The 21,612-nt window shown below is 42.9% G+C and overlaps 1 protein-coding gene and 1 long non-coding RNA gene across 2 annotated transcripts in view; one reads left to right on the top strand and one right to left on the bottom strand.

Annotated features, from left to right (window-relative positions):
• uvrag (UV radiation resistance associated) overlaps positions 1 to 21,612 on the top strand; it is a 270,572-nt gene that overhangs the window by 78,037 nt on the left and 170,923 nt on the right. Inside the window, exon 9 of the mRNA XM_033022153.1 lies at positions 3,244 to 3,304. Within this exon, the coding sequence (XP_032878044.1) occupies positions 3,244 to 3,304 (61 nt within the window). The remainder of the gene's footprint in view (positions 1 to 3,243; positions 3,305 to 21,612) is intronic.
• On the bottom strand, positions 11,873 to 20,199 carry LOC116974043. Its single transcript, XR_004412267.1, has 3 exons — positions 20,137 to 20,199; positions 18,275 to 18,276; positions 11,873 to 11,885 (listed from the first exon to the last, which is right to left on the bottom strand). It is a non-coding gene; the product is annotated as an uncharacterized LOC116974043 (long non-coding RNA).

The following is a 21,612-nucleotide window of genomic DNA, read 5'->3' as shown; positions in this document are numbered from 1 at the left end:
GCAGTCTCCTAGCATCCTCCTCACAGCTAACACTGCCCCCCAGCTTAGTGTCATCCGCAAACTTGGAGATATTGCCTTCAATTCCCTCATCCAGATCATTAATATGTATTGTAAATAGCTGGGGTCCCAGCACTGAGCCTTGCGGTACCCCACTAGTCACTGCCTGCCATTGTGAAAAGGACCCGTTTACTCCTACTCTTTGCTTCCTGTTTGCCAGCCAGTTCTCTATCCACATCAATACTGAACCCCCAATGCCGTGTGCTTTACGTTTGTATACTAATCTCTTATGTGGGACCTTGTCGAAAGCCTTCTGGAAGTCCAGATACACCACATCCACTGGTTCTCCCCTATCCACGCTACTAGTTACATCCTCGAAAAATTCTATAAGATTTGTCAGACATGATTTACCTTTTGTAAATCCATGCTGACTTTGTCCAATGATTTCACCACTTTCCAAAGGTGCTGCTATCCCATCTTTAATAACGGACTCTAGCAGTTTCCCCACTACCGATGTTAGACTAACTGGTCTGTAATTCCCCGTTTTCTCTCTCCCTCCCTTCTTAAAAAGTGGGGTTACGTTTGCTACCCGCCAATCCTCAGGAACTACTCCAGAATCTAAAGAGTTTTGAAAGATTATTACTAATGCATCCACTATTTCTGGAGCTACTTCCTTAAGTACTCTGGGATGCAGCCTATCTGGCCCTGTGGATTTATCGGCCTTTAATCCATTCAATTTACCCAACACCACTTCCCGGCTAACTTGCTATTTCCGGCAGATTATTTATGTCTTCCTTAGTGAAGACGGAACCAAAGTAGTTATTCAATTGGTCCGCCATATCCTTGTTCCCCATGATCAACTCACCTGTTTCTGACTGCAAGGGACCTACATTTGTTTTAACTAATCTCTTTCTTTTCACATATCTATAAAAACTTTTGCAGTCAGTTTTTATGTTCCCTGACAGTTTTCTTTCATAATCTATTTTTCCTTTCCTAATTAAGCCCTTTGTCCTCCTCTGCTGGTCTCTGAATTTCTCCCAGTCCTCCGGTATGCTGCTTTTTCTGGCTAATTTGTACGCATCATCCTTCGCTTTGATACTATCCCCGATTTCCCTTGTTATCCACGGATGCACTACCTTCCCTGATTTATTCTATTGCCAAACTGGGATGAACAATTTTTGTAGTTCATCCATGCAGTCTTTAAATGTCTTCCATTGCATATCCACCGTCAACCCTTTTAGAATTAATTGCCAGTCAATCTTGGCCAATTCATGTCTCATACCCTCAAAGTTACCTTTCTTTAAGTTCAGAACCATTGTTTCTGAATTAACAATGTCACTCTCCATCCTAATGAAGAACTCAACCATATTATGGTCACTCTTGCCCAAGGGGGCACGTACAACAAGACTGCTAACTAACCCTTCCTCATTACTCAATACCCAGTCTAAAATAGCCTGCTCTCTCGTTGGTTCCTCTACATGTTGATTTAGATAACTATCCCGCATACATTCCAAGAAATCCTCTTCCTCAGCACCCCTGCCAATTTGATTCACCCAATCTATATGTAGATTGAAGTCACCCATTATAACTGTTTTGCCTTTGTCGCACGCGTTTCTAATTTCCTGTTTGATACCATCTCCAACTTCACTACTATTGTTAGGTGGCCTATACACAACACCCACCAGCGTTTTCTGCGATTATGGAGGGCACTGTTGGATCTTTTTTTTAAATAGCAGATCAGACAAGTTGAGTTTGTGTTGTCTGAACAGATCTCATGACTCAACATGTGACCTCAATTCCAATACAGTTCCAGAATGCAAAAACTCTGGTATTTATTCATTTTCATAAAAAATAATTGAACAACTCTGCATAAAATATAATCAACGGTTTAGTATTGGTCAACCTGCTACATGATGGCTGTCTTTAAACTGCCATCCCTTTTAACCTTGCCAGTCCTTTTCATGTTAGGTGGGGCTAGAGAGTGGTTTGTTTACTACTATTTAGATTTGCTTCCGAAATCTGAACTTCGGGCAAATGTCTATTTTTTATTTCTTAACAGTTGATTTTCCTTTTTGCAATTATGCCCTTTTTTTATTACTACATATTGGTTATAACTTTTCACAGTTTTAACAACCTTTCATCACTGAACTCTATCCAATGCCATTTTGTGCTATAATGGTTTGCACTTCAGGAAAATTTGCTTCAGTAATAAACCCATGTTTGTTTCATTCACAAACACCTTTTACATTAAGCTATGCTGGTGAAATACTTCATGCACCAAAATCTAAATTCTTTCTGAAGAGCGAATTCAGTACTCAAGTAGGCTCTGATCAAAACACTTAAGCGCAAGAGGAACAGTGGGTTAGGTAACATCTGTGGAGGAAATGGATAGGCAATGGTTTGGATCAAGATCCTTCAGATCAATCAAGCTCTTTAATCTGAAGGAGGGTCCCGACCTGAAATGTCGTCTGTCCATTCCCCGCAGATGCTGCCTGACCTGTGGAGTTTCTACAGCACTTTGTTTTGTCCAAGATTTCAGGATCTGCAGTTCCTTGTGTGTTGACTCCTTGATCAAGTCCAATTTGTTGATTATCCTGAATCTTAAACTGTAACCTCCTCCCTGGCCCCATGCCATCAGGATGAAGCCACAATCCAGGAACCTTTTGTACCTCCTCATCTCACATTAATTCAACTTTGTGTACATCCAGCGCTGCGGTTCCTGATCCCTCGCGTTTCAAATATTATTCTAGGTTATCCTTGGGGTTTAATTGAATGAGGTGAACATCCAATGACAGCACATCTGTGATTCTGTAGTGTGTCAGGAAAATGGAAGGATATCAGTATTTAATTGACGTATAACATAATTGTGTGCAGTTGGTGTCTGTTCTCTCCGGATATTCCTGTTTCCTCCAACATCCCAAAGCCATGTAGGTTTGGAGGTTAATTGGTCTCTATAAATTGCCCCCAGCACGGAGGGAGTAGTTGCGAATATGGGATATAGTAGAACTAGTGTGAACAGGTGATTGTTGGACAGTATGGACATGGTGGGCCGAAAGGCCTGTTTCCATTCTGTATCTTCCAATCAATTAGGTCAATCAAAAACTTGACGAAGCAGCTTTATTTAAAAAACCAATGGCTGGGTGAAGTTCAAAGCTTAGTTTTTAAGGTTTGTGCATCTGGTACAATGAATAACTTGATTTGAAATGCTGAACTATACAACTTAGTCCTTTTTTTAATCTTTTGCAGAATGATCAGAAGGATTATTTCATGTGTGGAGTAAAGCTACCAAATTCAGAAGACTTCCAAGGTACATGAATCCCCGAAATTTGATCTTAAGTCATAGTTGCTCTTTTTCCCCCCTCATAACGAGGCAACTAGGCCGCACAAGTGTTCTGGCAAAGAGTCAAACGTATGTGCGAACTGGTTGGATCTTGTATGACATCTTGGTGCATTGAACAAAACAACAATGGTGCCCTTGCTTGCGTTGCATAACTATCACAGTGCTGCTGCAGCAGCTTCCTTGCTGTTAGGCTGATATTTACCATGCATTAGCTTTCCTGATGGAGTGCTTCCCTCATCTGCTGAGCACCACAAACTGCTTGATGGGGCACCAAATTACATTATCCACTAGACAGTCTGTAACCAATTGTGCTGTATTATACTCGGCTACAGTTCTTCTCTGGCCATAGACAAGGGTGCATGTACAGACGCAATAGACAAGTTGCTCTTTTTCATGTTCATAAGTTACAGGAGCAGAATTAGGACATTCAGCCCACCGAGTCTACTTCACCATTCAATCATGACATCTATCTTTCCCTCTTGCTCCTGTCTTCTCCCCCTAATCTATGATACCCTTACTTGTCAAGACACTGTCCACCTCCTCTTTAAAAATCATCAATGACTTGGCCTCCACATCCGTCTGTGTCAATGAATTCCACAGATTCACCACCCTCTGACTAAAGAAATTCCTCATCTCCTTTATTGGTTCATAAGGATTGAGAATAGAATTAGCCCATCAAGTCGACTCCGCATTCAATCATGGCTGATCTATCTCTCCCTCCTAACCCCATTCTCTTGCCTTCTTCCCAAAGCTCTGACACCTGTGTAAACTTTCTACACTTTCTAAAGGTTCGTCCTTTTATTCTGTGGTCTCTGGTCCTAGACTATCCTACTAGTGGAATCACCCTCTCCACATCCACGCTATCCAGGCCTTTCATTTCTCGATAAGTTTCAATGAGGTGCCCTCTCATCCTTCTAAACTCCAAGTACAGGTCCAGTGCCGTCAAACACTCATCATAACCAAATCATCCCTGGGATAATTCTCGTAAACCACCTCTGGGCTCTCCAACACCATCCCATTTTCCCTCCAATATTGGGGCCTAAAATTGCTCACAACACTCCAAACATGGTCTGACCAAAGCCTTTTAAAGCCTCAGCATTATATCCCTGTTTTTATATTCTAGTCCTCTCAAAATAAATGCTGAAATTGCATTTGCCTTCCTTACTACCGACTCAACTTGCAAATTAACTTTTGGGAACCCTGCAGCAGACTCTCAGACTAGCCTAGAGTGACGCAACTTGGGCGGCACAGTGGTGCAGCTGGTGGTGCTGCTGCCCCACAGCACCGGAGAACCCAGGTTCAATCCTGCAACGATGCTGACAATTAAATTTGCACGTTCTCCCCGTGACCGCATGAGTTTCCTCCCACATCACAAAGGCGTATAGTTTTGTAAGTTAATTGCCCTCAGTAAAATTACCCCATGTGTAAAGGGAGTGGATGAGAAAGTGGGATAACATAGTCTCAGAAACGGCTTCTTCCCCTGTTATCAGGCTTCTGAATGGTCCTTCCATAAGCTTGGGTAAGGTCCAATCTACCCCGATCGCACTACAGGCATTAGCAATCTCTGCAACTGGTGCACTGCAATGCTGAGAACTATACGTTGTATTCTATATCTTTCCCTTTGCTCTTCTTATTGTACTATATATAGATTGTATTTATTTATAACATTATCTGATCTGTTTGGAAAGTATGTAAATCAAATCTTTTCACTGAACCTTGGTGCACGTGGCAATAATAAACCTAAACCTGATTAGTGGTCGCCGATCAGGGTGATTGATGGATGGCATGGGCTTGGTGGGCCGAAGGGCCTGTTTCCATGCTGTATTGTTCAATCAATCCGACCACATACTGTTGTGGCTCTGATTCTTTGATTTTGTTTGAAGAATCCCCTCAATGCAAAATTGGGGGTAACGGTTGCATTTGTACACGCTGGTTTAACATTATTGGCCTTGTATCATTAGGCTACAGTAAAAGCTAAAACAAATCTCACTGACATTTTGACAAATCCAATTATTGTGCACCAAAATCAGTGCTCCAAGACTGAGCAGCATAGCTAACTGGCTAGTTTGGTAGATGGATCATGCTGAAAACTAACAGCAACAACAGAGAAGGTCATTTGCCGTTTCACTGTGATTCAGAAATTGTAGGGCATCAGTGAACAGCATTTGAGTAGAACCCAGGCAAAGAACAAAAGGGATGAAGGGAACAAAACCAGGCTGTAACGAAGCAGAAAATGGCATTTTTGTTGTAAATAGGATGAAGGCGTGACATGAAATGAGTTAAGTGTAGAGGCAAAAGAATGGGGAGATTGGTGGCGGTGGCAAGAGAATAAGCAGATTGACCATATTTCTCCAGCTCTGAGTGAATCCTTGCCCAGACACCAGCCCACACTGCATTCATTTGTAATGGCTCTTTTGCAGCAACCCCACTTATCGGCACCAACAATCTGAGTAAATAGAAGCAGCCATTTGATTCTCAAGTTGTTGCATGCAATCTTAATGCTGGAAGGCTGTTAATCACCCCCTTTCCCCTCGCACTTGGCAGAGTCGTTGCTCGCAACTGAGATTGTATCCTTTGCATGAGTCTGTGCGTTACTCGGTGAGCAACAGATGGGCGAGATACAGGAAGAATATTTATGATCTGGAATTCACTATCTCCTGAAACCAAGTTAATCCAGACATTCAAGTGAAATTGGTAGCTACTTGAGAGCAAATAAGGGGGCATAGGGGTTTGGCATTGACTGTTTCCCTGCATGGAGCCAAGGTGACTATGACTATTTTATGATTCTAGTTTCAAACCAGTTAAAAGAAGTAAAGGGATATTTGTACCTGTAATGTCAGGGTATAAATAGTAGAACAAACTTCTACCTAAAATAGAGACAAAGTGTTGGAGTAACTCAGCGGAGCAGGCAGCATCCCTGGAGCAAAAGGATAGTTGAGGTTGGGACACTGTCTGAAGAGAGGTCCCGACCGAAACGTCCCTGATCCTTTTCTTCCAAGGATGCTCCCTGACTCGCTGAATTACTCCAGCATCTTGCGTCTATCTTTGGTATAAATCAGCATCTGCGGTTCTTTGTTTCTACATTCTTCTACCTAGATTAATTGTAGTGACAATATGAGTGGACATCTTTGCCTCCACCTTGTCTGCATCTCCAATGCAATATAAATTACAGGTGTTTCTGTTATGAAGCAATAGTTGCTTTCCTAAGAAACTTTGTATTAATGAAAATCATGTTAGAAACCGCTGTCAATGGGGAGAAAGGGTTTAAGGCTACACTTTATACTCTGTCCTAAGAATGAAGACATTTGGCTACGAGAACACTACTAGCTCCAACTGAACTAGGAACTGCCTGTGTTGCACCAGGGACTTTAGGCTTTGTGTAAGAAAGAACTGCAGATGCTGGATTGAATTGAAGGTAGACACAAAAAGCTGGAGTAACTCAGCGGGACAGGCAGCATCTCTGAAGAAGGGTCTCGACCCGATATGTCACCCATTCCTTCCCTCCAGAGATGCTGCCTGTCCCGCTGAGATACTTTAGGCTTTGTTTTGGGGTTTTTTTGCATTGTATTTGGTTTGTTTATTTGAACTTTTAAAATTATTATATGTTGAGTACTATTTTAACAAACCTGTTATGCTGCAGCTGGAAGTAAGAATTTAATTATTCCATTTCGGGTCATATGACAATAAAATAGCCTTGACTCTTAAGATGGTAGTAGGCTGAGGGTTGGTCTCAGAGGGGACCTGGAATGAGATACAGTTAGAGTGATGTGTTATTAAAAAATATATAGGGCAGGTTGGAGGCTTAGCTGTAATAATCTAGAACAAAAGACACTTTAGGAATGAGGTTTGGAGAAATGTCTTCACTCGTTTAAAATTTGCATCCCAGATGCCTGTGGTTGGACAACGATTTACTGTAATTTGGACAGCTGCTTGTTCGTCTGAAGAAGGGTCCCTACCCGAAACATCACCCATCCTTTTTCTCCGGAGATGCTGTCTGATTCATTGAGTTGCTCCAGCACTTTGTGTCTATCGTTGTCAGTAGTTTGGTTTAGCTTTGTGTTTATGCTGGTGTGAACTCCAAGGATTGAATAGCTATTGCGTGTGTGAGGCTAGTTGTATGTGTAAGGTTTTATTTCTAAACAGACATACTTCGTCCTAAGCATGATCTTATAGATGTATAAAATCTGCAGAGGAATAGACAGAATGCGCATGGTCTTTTACCAAGGGTTGGGCAATCAAGAACCAGAGGACATGGGTTTAAGGTGAGAGGAGAAAGATTTAATAGGAACAATAGTGAGGGGCAATTATTACGCATAGGGTGCTGGGTTATGGAACGAGCTGCTCGAGGAGGTCGTTCAGGCAGGCGCTATAACAATTGGACATTTGGACAGATATACGTGTACAAAAAAAATTTAGAGGGGTATGGGCCAAAACACAGGCAAGTAGGACTAGCTTAAGTGGGGCATTTTGGTAGATGTTAGAGACAGAGGCCTTCGGTCCACTGAGTCCTTGCTGTCCAGCAATCACCCAGCACACTAACACTATCTTACACACTAAGGGTAACTTTACAACTTATCAAAGCCAATTAATCAACAAACCTGTATGTCTTTGGAGTGTGGAGGGAAACCGGAGAACACCCAGAGAAAACCCACATGGTCACAGGGAGAATGTACTGACATCTATTATAAACCCACTGACTGACATCTATTATAAATCCATTGACTCCTATAGCTATCTAGACTACACTTCTTCCCAACCTGCTTCCTGTAAAGACTCTATCCCATATTCCCAATTCCGCATCGCCGGCCAAGATGAGGTGTTCCATACCAGGTCATCGGAGATATCCTCGTTCTTTAAGGAACAGGGACATTATTGAACCTCTCCATTATAGATGAGGCCCTCACTAGGGTCTCCTTGATATCCCGCAGCTTCCCTCTTGCTCCCGCTCCCCCCCCTCATTCGTAACAGGGACAGAGGTGCCCTTGTCCCCACCTTCCACCCCATCAGCCGTCGCATACAACATATAATCCTCCGACATTTTCACCACTTCCAACGGGATCCCACTAATGGCCACATCTTCCCATCTCCATCCCTTTCCACTTTCTGCCGAGACCGTTCCCTCCGCAACTCCCTGGTCAACTCGTCCCTTCCCACCCAAACCATCCCCTCCCCAGGTACTTTCCCCTGCAACCATACGAGATGCAACACCTATCCCTATACCTCCCCCCTCGACTGCATCCAAGGACCCCGACAGTCTTTCCAGATGAGTCAGAGCTTCACTTGCACCTCATCCAACCTCATCTACTGTATCCACTGTTCCAGGTGTGGACTGCTGTATATCGGTGAGATCAAGCGCAGGCTCGGCGATCGTTTCACTGAACACCACTGCTCAGTCCACCTAAACCAACCTGATCTCCTGGTTACTCAACACTTCAACTCTCCCTCCCATTCCCACACTGACCTTTCTGTCCTGGGCCTCCTCCATTGTCAGAGTGAGGCCCAGCACAAATTGGAGGAACACCACCTCATATTTCGCTTGGGCAGCTTACACCCCAGCGGTATGAACATTGACTTCTCTAACTTCAAGTACCCCTTGCTTTCTCTCTCTCTCGATCCCATCCCCCTTCCCAGTTTTCCGACCCGTCTTACTGTCTCTGACTACATTTTATCTCTGTTTGCTTTGTTGTTACCTTCTCCCAACTAACAATGATCTATTCTACATTTTCCTTGATCTCCATTCCTTTTGTCCTGTTTTCACACCTTACAATTCCTTATCTATGTACTGCCCACTTTCCTGACATCAGCCTGAAGGCGGTTCTCGACCCGAAACGTCACCCATTCCTTCTCTCCAGTGATGCTGCCTGCTCTGCTGAATGAGTCCAGCATTTTGTGTCTATCTTCGGGAGAATGGACAAACTCTGTATGTACAGCACTTATAGACTGGATCGAACCCGGGACTCTGGCGCTGTGAGACCGCAACCCTACCGCTACGCTACTGTGCCACCCCTAAAACAAGGGCTCATCCAGGATTTGAACCCGGGACGTCTGACACCCTCTGCGAAAATCATAGCCTGAGACCAACAAACTGGTTAGTGGATGAGTTGGGCCGAAGGGCCTGTTACGTTGTTGTATGACTCTGACCTCAACAGGAATTAATCTCTTCAGATTTCGATTCTCGTACAACAGACATAGCGAGAGTGTGGGTTTAAGTATCTTCAGCAAGTCCAGAGGTGATGAGCATAGTGGCGGTTTTCTTTAAACTATCACTTCTAACTTGTCTCACTGTTATTCCCACTAATGCTAGGTTAGACTTAATGAGACTTGGATTTGCAGGAAAATACTGGTCATTCCAGACTGAGGGAAGGAGGCCACATATTTGTCGAGGTCAATGTGATCTAGGTCCGAGGTGCAGACGACTGAAAGAGCCAAGTCAAGTAATGAGATGTGGTCCATAGCTAAATTGAAAGATATTTCAACTTTACTCAGGTCCTTACCTCATTCTCTCCCACTGAGAGAGATTGATTTGGAAGGTAATGACAGCAACATGTTTGGACATATCACTTGATGGGGCTGATTTGAGCTCCAATGTCGTGCAGATGGGACATGTTGGTCGGCGTGGGCACGTTAGGCCGAAGGGCAAGTTTCTATGAACATATATGACTCTGACTAAATTACTTTGTGTCATGAAAGGAGTGGCGTGGTATTAATAATAAAGTATAATTCAGAAAATATATACAGATCCAAACTATGCTGAAAGCGTTTAAGACGAATAAATCTGAAACATAAGATGATATTTATCAATAAATGTTTATCAAAAAAAAAACCCCCAAAGCAAAATTTTGCAGATGCTAAAAATCTGAAATTAAACCATAAAATGCTGGAAATACTCAGCGGGTCAGGATGGATGGATGTTTCTGTTCTCAATAAAAAGCCCAATTACTTTGCCATGGGTTTTCGGTGATCTGACCTACTCTGAAACCTGTCTCCCTCTGTAGTTTAATTATCATTCCCCCAGGACATGTAACTCGAGCAATACTGTAACAGCATTCCCTTCGTCCCATGAACAAAAATGACTGAGACTACGTTTGGAATTCATTCTTTCTTGAAGTTCCCTCACTAGGTTTTTCCTAACTTTGTTTTTTTTTTGTCAATTTTGGGTTGCAATCCAGGTTTAGCCCTTGACTACGCCATTGAATAATGAAAATGGTTTTGTGCTGGCAGTCAGTTTAATGGAAGTTTGCTCCTCTTACTAAATGGTGATGATTACTAAACATTGTATATCTGGTTTTTTTTTCTAAATAACTATCTGCTTTGCAGATGTTGGTAAATGCAGAAGACATATTGGTTTGCATTTGGCATGTGTTACTCATCACATTTCCTCCAGGTCCGATTTGAGTTTGGCAAATGAGATTTATCCTTTTTTTTAAATGAATGGGAAGGCATTCAGGGTGGTTGTTTAGTAATTGGAAAAAGTAATTTTGGAAATAAGGGCCAGGTTTATCATGGCACGAGACCTGTGCCCATTTACCACAATACATGCTTGGGATAATGTAGACAATCATTTCAAAGGATTACCTGCTAACCCTAAAACACCCACTGTTCTTTTCTGTTACTTCGAACCCAATAAAGTTTAGCCGGTCCTTACTGTGCCACACCTGTGTTTCATTTCCTCCGTCCTTACAACCAATATCCAAGACCATATTTGCTCTTAATACACACAAGCTGGCCACGTTGTGAATGTAATTTTGTACTTGATGTATACAATTTTAAAATCACCCTTTGTACAAGTGCCATATATTGATTTAATCAGATTGAAACTTTATGCGTGGGAGTAAAGACATCTGAAGACTGAATGGCAGATTAATGACCTGAAGGAATTTGTAAAGGCATATTTGTGTGTCATTTTCCTTCTCTTTACTTTAATAAATTGAAAGTAGGGTCGGTGTGGTACTTCAATTGTAAAGGAAAGCAACCTTTTACTTGAAAATTGCATTGTATTGTCATTTTGTGTCTCTAATATTGTGACATTTTGTTACATAAAATAATAATTCTAGTGAGATAGGGGAAGGGTACGCTGATGTTCTTGAGCATGTTGACAGCAAAGGGATGGTGGTATTGGGTCTTGAAGAGCATTAAGAACGATATTCCACAGGCCCTGGTGAGATCTAACCCAAGGTTATTGAGAAAAACAAGCGGGGAGATTTCCTGGGTCTTGACAGAGAACTTTGTATTCTCTTTAGCCACCGCTGAGACAGCAGAGAACAGGGGAATAGTTTATCGTTCCTCTGTTTAAGGGCAGAAGAGACAAAACAGGATATGATCAGCCGGTCAACCTTGCATCAGAGGTAGATACATTTTTGGAGAAGATTCTTCTGGACAGGATTTACTCACATCTGGAAAAGCATCATCATTGTTAGAGATGTTTAAGAAAGAACTGCAGATGCTGGAAAATCGAAGAGACAAAAATGCTGGAGAAACTCAGCGGGTGAGGCAGCATATATGGAGCGAAGGGAATAGGCGACGTTTCGGGTCGAGACCCTTCTTCAGACTGATGTGGGGGGGGCGGGAAGAAGAAAGGAAGAGGCGGAGACAGTGGGCTGTGGGAGAGCTGGGAAGGGGAGGGGAAAGAAGGAGAAAGCAAGGACTACCTGAAATTGGAGGAGTCAATGTTCATACCGCTGGGGTGTAAACTACCCAAGCAAAATATGAGGTGCTGCTCCTCCAATTTACAGTGGGCCTCACTCTGGCCATGGAGGAGACCCAGAACAGAAAGGTCGGATTGGTAATGGGAGGGGGAGTTGAAGTGCTGAGCCACCGGGAAATCAGGTTGGTTATTGTGAACTGAGCGGAGGTGTTGGGCGAAGCGATCGCCAAGCCATACTACGGGTGCTTGTCTGTGCGGAGTTTGTACGTTCTCCCCATGACCGTGTGTGTTTTCTCCGAGATCTTCGGTTTCCTCCCACGTTCCAAAGACGTACTGGTTTGTAGGTTAATTGGCTTGGTATAAGTGTAAATTGTCCCAAGTGTGTGTAGGATCGTGTTAATATGTGGGTCGGTGCAGACTCGGTGGGCAAAAGGGCCCGTTTCCACGCTGTATCTCTAAAACTAAAAAAAACTAAAAAACACTTGGGCTCTTAAAGATAGCGGGGATATGGGGAGAAGGCAGGAACGGGCTACTGATTGGGGATGATCAGCCATGATCACATTGAATGGCGGTGCTGGCTGGAAGGATTTGGAGAGGGTGCAGATGAGGTTCACCAGGATGCAGCCTGGATTAGGGAGTATTAGTTATGAGGGCTTGGACAAACTTCCATTGTGTTCCCTGGAATGATAGAATGGTCAAGTGTTTCATCCTCATACAAACCGACAACAGAGCGATGGAATTCCTACTTGCAGCAGCACAACAGGCCTGTATATAGCATATATGTATAGAAAATTATAAAGGCGTAGAACAATCTTCGTCCCAGCGTAGCAATGCCAAATCTCTTGAAGTATAAAAAACAAAACAATTTCAATACCATCACTCGAGATAATTTGGTTACTGTCACATTATTGTTATTTGTAAAAGCTTGCTGCATTTCATACATGTGTGATAGCACTGCACCTCTAATTGCTGGAGTTTAGAGGTTGAGGGGGGCCTTATTGAAACTTACAGAATAATGAAAGACTTAGAGTGGATGTGGAAATGTTCTTTCCACTGGTGGGAGAGTCGAGGACCTGAGATCATAGCCTCAGAATTAAAGGGTGTTCTTTTAAAAAGGTGAGGAGGAACTTCTTTAGTCAGAAGGTAGTTCATCTGTGGAACTCGTTGCCACAAGGGCTGTGGAGTCGAAGTCCGTGGATATTGGCAGAGATAGACAAATTCTTGATTAGAACGGGTGTCAAGGGTTATGGGAAGAAGGCAGGAAATTAGGACTAGGAAGCAGAGATCAGCCATGATTGAATGGCGGAGTAGACTCGGTGGGCCGAATGGCGTGTACTGAAAACCAATGCTTGTTTCTATCTACATGCTATTGCCGTAATATCTTTCAATACATAATAGCATGGACTGCCCTTCAATAACACTTAATTGGATGTAAAACACACTGGGATACTCTGAGGTCTTGAAAGACATGGTGCAAAAACAAGATTTCTTTTGGAAGATTTGCTTTCATATTCTCACGATTCAAATGCTTTGATTAGATACAGCTCGACAATCATAATGTATCAGCTATTTCTTTTGTGGCCTTTAAATGAAATGTCATATGTGCGCTATCTCTGAACAGATCATTTTATGTTTGCCTTAGTCATGAACTGTAAACTATCTCATCTCTGTTAAATTTATCTCATTCCTTACCAGATGTTTGTATTTTAAAGATACTCACAACATTAACCATTTTTGGTCAGCGTCTGAAGTAAATTTCATGGCGTTTGAAGTGGTTTCTAACCAGCTTTTAGATCCAAGTTTAAGACTGTTTGAAGATAAACTTAATTTGCTTTCCAAATGCACTCCACATTGAGCACAACCACATTGCACAACAATGTTTATGAGCACTCTTCCTTTGTTAAACAATATTTCCCACTCCAATGAATACCTTTTCTACAATCGCTCCTTTAATTACTGTATACAAAAGCAGACCACTGCAGATTCAGGGCTTGGTGAATAACAACGGTGTCGAGAATATTCGGCTGGCAAGACGATATCTATGAAGACACAAAATGCTGCTGTTTCGGGCAATCTGGATTTCACTGTACCTTAATTGGTACATGTGATAATAAACTGACCTTGAATAGATAGAAATTGAAGTTCGGGAGGGGAGGGAAGGATGTTTCATGGTTGACGGGTGGCTGTGTTGGTGGTGATGGGGACAGAACAGATGGGGAAACTGGTAGAGTTGAAGTCATGAGTGGGATGGGGATGGTTTGAAACCACTGGAAATGCAAGGTGACACAGGGATGGCTCATTGTACTCAGTGAGGCCAGAAGGCTCAACTGTGCCAGGGCTGACGATGGTGCCATTCCTTGAGCTTAGTTGAACTGCCCCTGGAGTATAGTGTGCATTTTTAGTCACCATCAAAGATCCTATAGCGGAGCAAGATAGACCACTCCTGCTAAATGCAATGGGCTGACGTGTAGTACGGAACGTGGGCCTTTTTTTTTCATCCATTTCCGTTACCGGACCCGACCCGACTCGCAGTGTAACCAATGTTGCGGGGGAACAGTTTGTGTCAATAAATTCAATTTCTGAAAATGAGGAGAAGATTTTTACCAAATAACGTTTCCGTAAATTGGCTTCCGTCTCCGCACTATGGGATCTTTGGTGCGGAGACGGAAGCCGGTTACGGAAATGGGGCCTTAAATTACCCATGAATCAGCCCATGACCGTACTACGTCTTTTTCGTGGAGTGGACTATCTTGCTCGCTATAGGATCTTTGGTCACCATGCTGTAGGAAGGATGTCTTGTGCTGGAGAGAGTGCACTGAAGATTCGTCAGGGTGTTGCTGAGATTGGAGTAGGCGTTGTCATACAGCACGATAACAGGCCCTTTGACCCAACTCATCCATGCAAAATGCTCCATCTACTCTAGACCCACCTGCCCATGTTTGGCCCATATCCCACTAAAAGGTTCTTATTTATGTAAAGGTCCTTGTAAATGCTTTTATAGGACCTTCCTCAACTACCTCTTCTGGCAGCTTGTTCCATATAATCACCACCCCATGTAGAAAAGATTGCCCCTCAGATTCCTGTTACATTTTGTATCCTCACCTTGAAATGGACTACCCTGGGTAAAATTCCACCCTGTCTATTCTCCAAATGATTTTTAACGCCTCTATAAGATTACCTTTCCGCATCCCGTAAACTATAAATAAAGTCTTAACCTGAATAAAGTCCTAGCCTGCCCAATCTTTCCCTATAATTCAGGCCCTCGAGTCCTGACAAATAAATATTTTCCACACATTTTTCGGCTTAACCTCTGTAGGGTGACAGAAACAGAACGTAATACTCTGTGTGGCCTCGTCAACTTATGGGAGAGTGGATAGGTATATATTCCTACGCACTTGGGACAACTTATTTTACTGAAGCCAATAAACCAACAAACCTCTACGTCTTTGGAGTGTGGGAGGAAACAGTAATACCCTGAGAACGCCTTCGTGGTCGCAGGGAGAACATACAAACTCCGTACAGACAGCACCCATAGTTAAGATCAAACCCAGGTCTCTGACACTGTCAGGCAACAACTCTACCGCTGTGCCACCGTGCCCCGGGTACTTTCAGATTTCCAGCATCTTTTAATTTTTTTTGTTTTTCAAGTTCAGAGCCTGTATAGGTCAAATGCAGGCAAATAATGAGCAAAGATGTGCATCTTGGTCAGCATGATAAGTTGAGCCGGCCGAAAGACTTGTTTCCGTGGAGTATGACTCCATGACTCTAATTACTGCTGTAAGACTTCACCAAATGTAGAGGGGACCACATGGTTAGCACCATACGATAGACAATAGGTGCAGGAGTAGGTGGTTCGGCCCTTCGAGCCAGCACTGCCATTCAATGTAATCATGGCTGATCATCACCAATCAGTACCCCGTTCCTGCCTTCTCCCCATGTCCCCTGACTCCGCTATCTTTAAGAGCCCTATCTAGCTCTCTCTTGAAAGTATCCAGAGAACCGGCCTCCACCGCCATATCAGGCAGAGAATTCCACAGACTCACAACTCTCTTGGAAGTGGCTGCTTCAGCTCGAATGAGCTTTTACATCCCTGGATATTGTCAGAGGCTCTGTGGATTGCTTTGTAATGGGCCAATGCGTGGATTAAATAGATTTTATCCATCTTTGATTTGGGAATTATTTTTATCATCTGATCCCCTGGCTTTGTTGCTTCAGTCATATCACATGAAAGAATCAAGAAGGTGCATTTATCCATCAAGAATAGAAATCAGGGTTGAACAACATGAATTCCTTTTCAGATGGGTCATGGATACTTTCAGCCTTTTCTCATCAAGCTCTTTACTTGTCTTCACTTGCGTGCCAAAATGAGAACATTATTATGAACACTCTCCTCCAATTTTAGATTTAGATTGTAAATCCAGCCAAATTTCTCCACCCCTTGAGGTAGATAGTAGTCCTGAACTACTAACTACCTGGGGTTACCCTCGGACTATCTTCGATCGGACTTTACTGGCTTTACCTTGCGCTAAACGTTATTACCTTGTGTATCTGTACACTGAATTGCTCGATTGTAATCATGTATTGTCTCTCTGCTGACTGGTTAATTTGCAGCAAATGCTTTTCACTGTACCTTGGTACGTGACTAAGCTTAACTGAACTTGGTCTTGAAACATTGGTGAATCCTGCATTGCCTATAACAGCTAATGTAGAAAGGGGAAGAGATTCACAACATGGATCTGTGCAGTGATTTATTGACGTGACTGGTTAGGTTTTTGATTGTTAAATCCTCTCTAGATGATTAGTTTTCTATATCTGTACTAGTTTGTTGAGCACCACTAAAGCCCATGTAGGAAAGTGGATTGTTGTTGCCAAGCAGATCGACACCAAGTGCTGGAGCAACTCAGCGGGTCAGGCAACATCTCTGGAGAACATGGATAGCTGACATTTCAGGTCACTACCTTTTTTCAGGCTGATTAAATTACTCCAACGTTTTATGTCTATCTTTGGCATAAACCAGCATCTGCAGTTCCTTGTTATGAGATAGTTGATCGAGGGGCGCCAAGTTGAGACTTGCTGGGCAGAGTAAAGAGAGAATGCTTCCAGTGGCTGGAAGGTCAGCAGTGCAACTCATAGGTTTAAGAAGATCCCTAAAAAAGAGGTAATATGAGAAGAAACCTTATAAGTGACAAGTTGTTGGAATGTATCGCCGTGGGTGGGAATACAGGCTCAATAGGGAACGTTCAAAGGAGAATTGAGAAGGATACTGCAGAGGTTTGGGACTTGTCAAGCAATTTGGTAGAAATATCAAATGCCTCCTTTTTGTTTTTGCTGCACTGTGCTGATAACTGTGTGTTCAGGAATGCAATCTTTATGGAACATTTTCTCATGCCCTTTTATTGAAAATAAATCACCCTTGTTTTAAATATTGGTCGCACACAGTTTATTGCATTGTTTTAATAGTTTATTAAATCTCTTGAGTGTTTTACAAGCTGCATTTATAGGAGAATGGGGGGGGGGGCGTGATAGTGACAGGTTAATACAGTTTTACTGCCTCTTTAAACTGATGGTCAAGATTGTCTGATGAGAATCTTCACTTTTTACAAAATAGTGGGCTTGCACGTAAGGTCATCGGGTCAAAGGGCGTGACCCACGGACCAGCTCAATCCATGTGGAGGACATGGCAGCTTCCGGCATATACTGTTAATACACGAATCGCGTACTTTCTTACCCGTTAAAAATGTCATTTTATGTGCTGTAAATAATTGTGGAAATCGGGGTAAGCGTGAGAGACATCTATCCTACTTCAGAATTGCAAAAGTGAGGAGAAATGATGGTAGAGAGAAGCGACTGCTGAAGGGACAGCAACAGCTAAAGTGCTGGGGTCAAGGAAAGAGCGTTCACGTCGCGGCCCTGTTTCAACCAATCTTTCCACCACCACGCACAAGACGCACAAGAAGCGCAAGACAGACACCATTGTGCAGATGCCGAGAAGTGTGTTCAGCTCTGGCTGAACAACTTCTAATCTTGTGTGTGGACTCGATAAGAAGAAGAAGAGAAGCTAAAGTGCTTGGCAAACATTGGGCGTGCAGATATCAAGATTGAAAATATTGGGAATTATCGCGTTTGCTTACTGCATTTCATCAGCAGTGAAATTGATCACTGATCACCTCCTCTCCCCCCCTTCCCCCCCCCCCCCCCTCTCCCTCTCCCTCTCCCTCCCCCTCCACCCCCTCTCTCCCTCCCCCTCCCTCCCTCTCTTACCTCCACTGAGGCAGAGAATTCCACAGACTCACCACTCTTTGTGAGAAAAAGTGTTTCCTCGTCTCCGTTCTAAATGGCTTACTCCTTATTCTTAAACTGTGGCCCCTGGTTCTGGACTTCCCCAACATCGGGAACATGTTTCCTGCCTCTAGTGTGTCCAAGCCCTTAACAATCTTATATGTTTCAATGAGATATCCTCTCATCCTTCTAAACTCCACAAGCCCAGCTGCTCCATTCTCTCAGCATATGACAGTCCCGCCATCCCGGGAATTAACCTTGTAAACCTACGCTGCACTCCCTCAATAGCAAGAATTGAAATGGCGCACCACCAGACTCTGGACATTTTGGGTCAGAGCGAGATTCAGGGGAGAGGGATACTCAAGGTACGAAACTGTACTGAACAGATCAGAGCCGTCACCGATGACCAAAGAACCCACAACATTCCATTGTTGGCTGCGGAGGAGGGGGATACGAACAGTATCTCAACTGTCCATTTGCACTTTTAGGTGCATCTACATCTACATTTTTACTTGATGCAAGCTTTTTTGTTGCACTAACTTTTTTTTAAAATGAAGATAAATCTTTCAGTAATTGCCGCAGTTTAGAAAGATTTTGTTTTCATTTATAGCAGCTGCTTTTTTAAAGGCGAACTCTAGTCAGATTGCCCATCAATCAGGGCCGGATGCAAAGGCAGGACCCATGGCTGAAAGCATTTGCTTTAGGCAGAAAACAGATCACTAAGAAAGAAATTACTGTTCAGAATATCAGTGTCGATTATATTGGGTCTCTTGGGAAGATGCCGACAAAATAGTGTCTTGGAAAAGAGCAGTTAATACAAGAAATACAACAGTAATAATACAAGGAAAGTAATAAGTTGCTGGAAGAGATTACAGTTGTAATCTAATCAAGGAGGTCTTGATTACATGTGGAGTTTGAGCAACTTGCCATGTGAAACCCAACACACGCTGTGTCTTGTTATTGTGGTACACCACAAGATACGAGCCTGGTCATTTGGGTTAGCTTTACAGCTTCTCGCTTTTTTGGGGTCAGAGCGAGAGGGAGTGAAGAAAGCGAATGGTATGTTAGCTTTCATAGCAAAAGGATTTGAGTATAGGAGCAGGGAGGTTCTACTGCAGTTGTACAGGGTCTTGGTGAGACCACACCTGGAGTATTGCGTACAGTTTTGGTCTCCAAATCTGAGGAAGGACATTATTGCCATAGAGGGAGTGCAGAGAAGGTTCACCTGACTGATTCCTGGGATGTCAGGACTGTCTTATGAAGAAAGACTGGATAGACTTGGTTTATACTCTCTAGAATTTAGGAGATTGAGAGGGGATCTTATAGAAACTTACAAAATTCTTAAGGGGTTGGACAGGCTAGATGCAGGAAGATTGCTCCCGATGTTGGGGAAGTCCAGGACAAGGGGTCACAGCTTAAGGATAAGGGGGAAATCCTTTAAAACCGAGATGAGAAGAACTTTTTTCACACAGAGAGTGGTGAATCTCTGGAACTCCCTGCCTCAGAGGGTAGTCGAGGCCAGTTCATTGGCTATATTTAAGAGGGAGTTAGATGTGGCCCTTGTGGCTAAGGGGATCAGAGGGTATGGAGAGAAGGCAGGGACGGGATACTGAGTTGGATGATCAGCCATGATCATATTGAATGGCGGTGCAGGCTCGAAGGGCCGAATGGCCTACTCCTGCACCTAATTTCTATGTTTCTATGATTCCCACCAATCTCTCCACTTGGTTAGTGACATTCACAGAAAGGTCTATTTGTGACTTCATTCATGGTTTTGGACAAATCTGCACTGATCTGTAAGTGACATAGTTTTCGTGGAGTGTGCATCAGCATTAACTCTTTGCGTACAGACCATCCGTCCCACCATTGACCCCACCTACACTTCACACTGCCCCAGAAAAGCAGCCAAGATAATTAAAGACGTGGCCCACCCTGGCCATTCTTTCTCCCTTTCTTCTTTCTCCATAAGCTTGGGTACTGTCTGATTCACCGCTACCCCATTGTGGACATTAGACTTTGCCTATGGAACAGGTGCGCGACAAGGCTGAGAACTATCTTTTGCGCTCTGTATCTTCCCCTTTGCTCTACCCATTGTACTTGAGTCTGGCTTAATTGTATTTATGTATAATTTTATCTGATTTGATTGGATATCATGCAAAACAAAGACTTTGATACATGCGACGATAATAAACCTAAACAGAAGGAAGTAGTTGAAGATTGGGGGGAAAAAAATCCAATTAGATACAGATTGTTTTTGACCTTGGGGTCAAAGAGGGACATAGGCCTATAGCCACAGAAAATTCAGTTAGAAAGAGTAAATACCAGCTTGCACTTTAAAAAGCTAATCCAGTCTGATAGAGAACTGGAGTAGCTAGCTGGGAGGTTTAAAAGGAGGCAACTGAGAGAGGTATTTTAAGGGATAAGATCTGTTTATTTACAATTGCAAGATGGCAATGATTATTTCAGAGGTGATTCACTAATTTTGGGGTGTTCTGAGGTTGCATCAGGAGCTATCAAAGTGTTGTGGGAGATGTAGTCAAATGAATAAATAGTCATTTTTAAAGCATATTAAAACTATTGACGAGGAATGGTTAAGTCGATTGTAACGTATTTTTTATTTGTGATTCGCCTTGACAGTTGAGATACAGTGCATTCAAGAAAGTATTCAGACCACTTGTTCCACATTTTGTTATGTTACAGCCTTATTTTAAAATGGATTAAATTCATTTTTTTTTTATCATCAATCTACACACAATACCCCAGAATGAAGAAGCAAAAACAGGTGTTTAGACATTTTTGCAAAATAATTAAAAATAAATAACTGAAATGTCACATTTACACAAGTATTCAGACCCTTTGCTATGACACTCAAAATTGAGCTTAGGTGCATCCTGTTTCCATTGATTATCCTTGAGATGTTTCTACAACTTGATTGGAGTCCACCAGTTGTAAATTAAATTGATTGGACATGATTTGGAAAGGCACACACCTGTCTATATAAAGTCCCACAGTTGACAGTGCATGTCAGAGCAAAAACCAAGCCATGAAGACGAAGGAATTGTCCGTAGACCTCCAAGACAGGATTGTGTCGAGACACAGATCTGGGGAAGGGTATAAAACAATTTCTGCAGCATTGCAGGTCCTGAAGAGCACAGTGGACTACTTCATTCTTAAATGGAAGAACTTTGGAACCACCAGGACTCTTCATATAGCTGGCCGCCCGGCCAAACTGAGCAATCGGGGGAGAAGGGCCTTGGTCAGGGATGTGACCAAGAACCTGATGGTCACTCTGACAGAGCTCTAGAGTTCCTCTGTGGAGATGGGAGAACATTCCAGAAGGACAACTATATCT

This window comes from Amblyraja radiata, chromosome 6, assembly GCF_010909765.2.
Source record: "Amblyraja radiata isolate CabotCenter1 chromosome 6, sAmbRad1.1.pri, whole genome shotgun sequence".
In the NCBI taxonomy this organism is placed as follows: domain Eukaryota; kingdom Metazoa; phylum Chordata; class Chondrichthyes; order Rajiformes; family Rajidae; genus Amblyraja; species Amblyraja radiata.
This window is presented reverse-complemented; position numbering and strand designations above follow the sequence as displayed.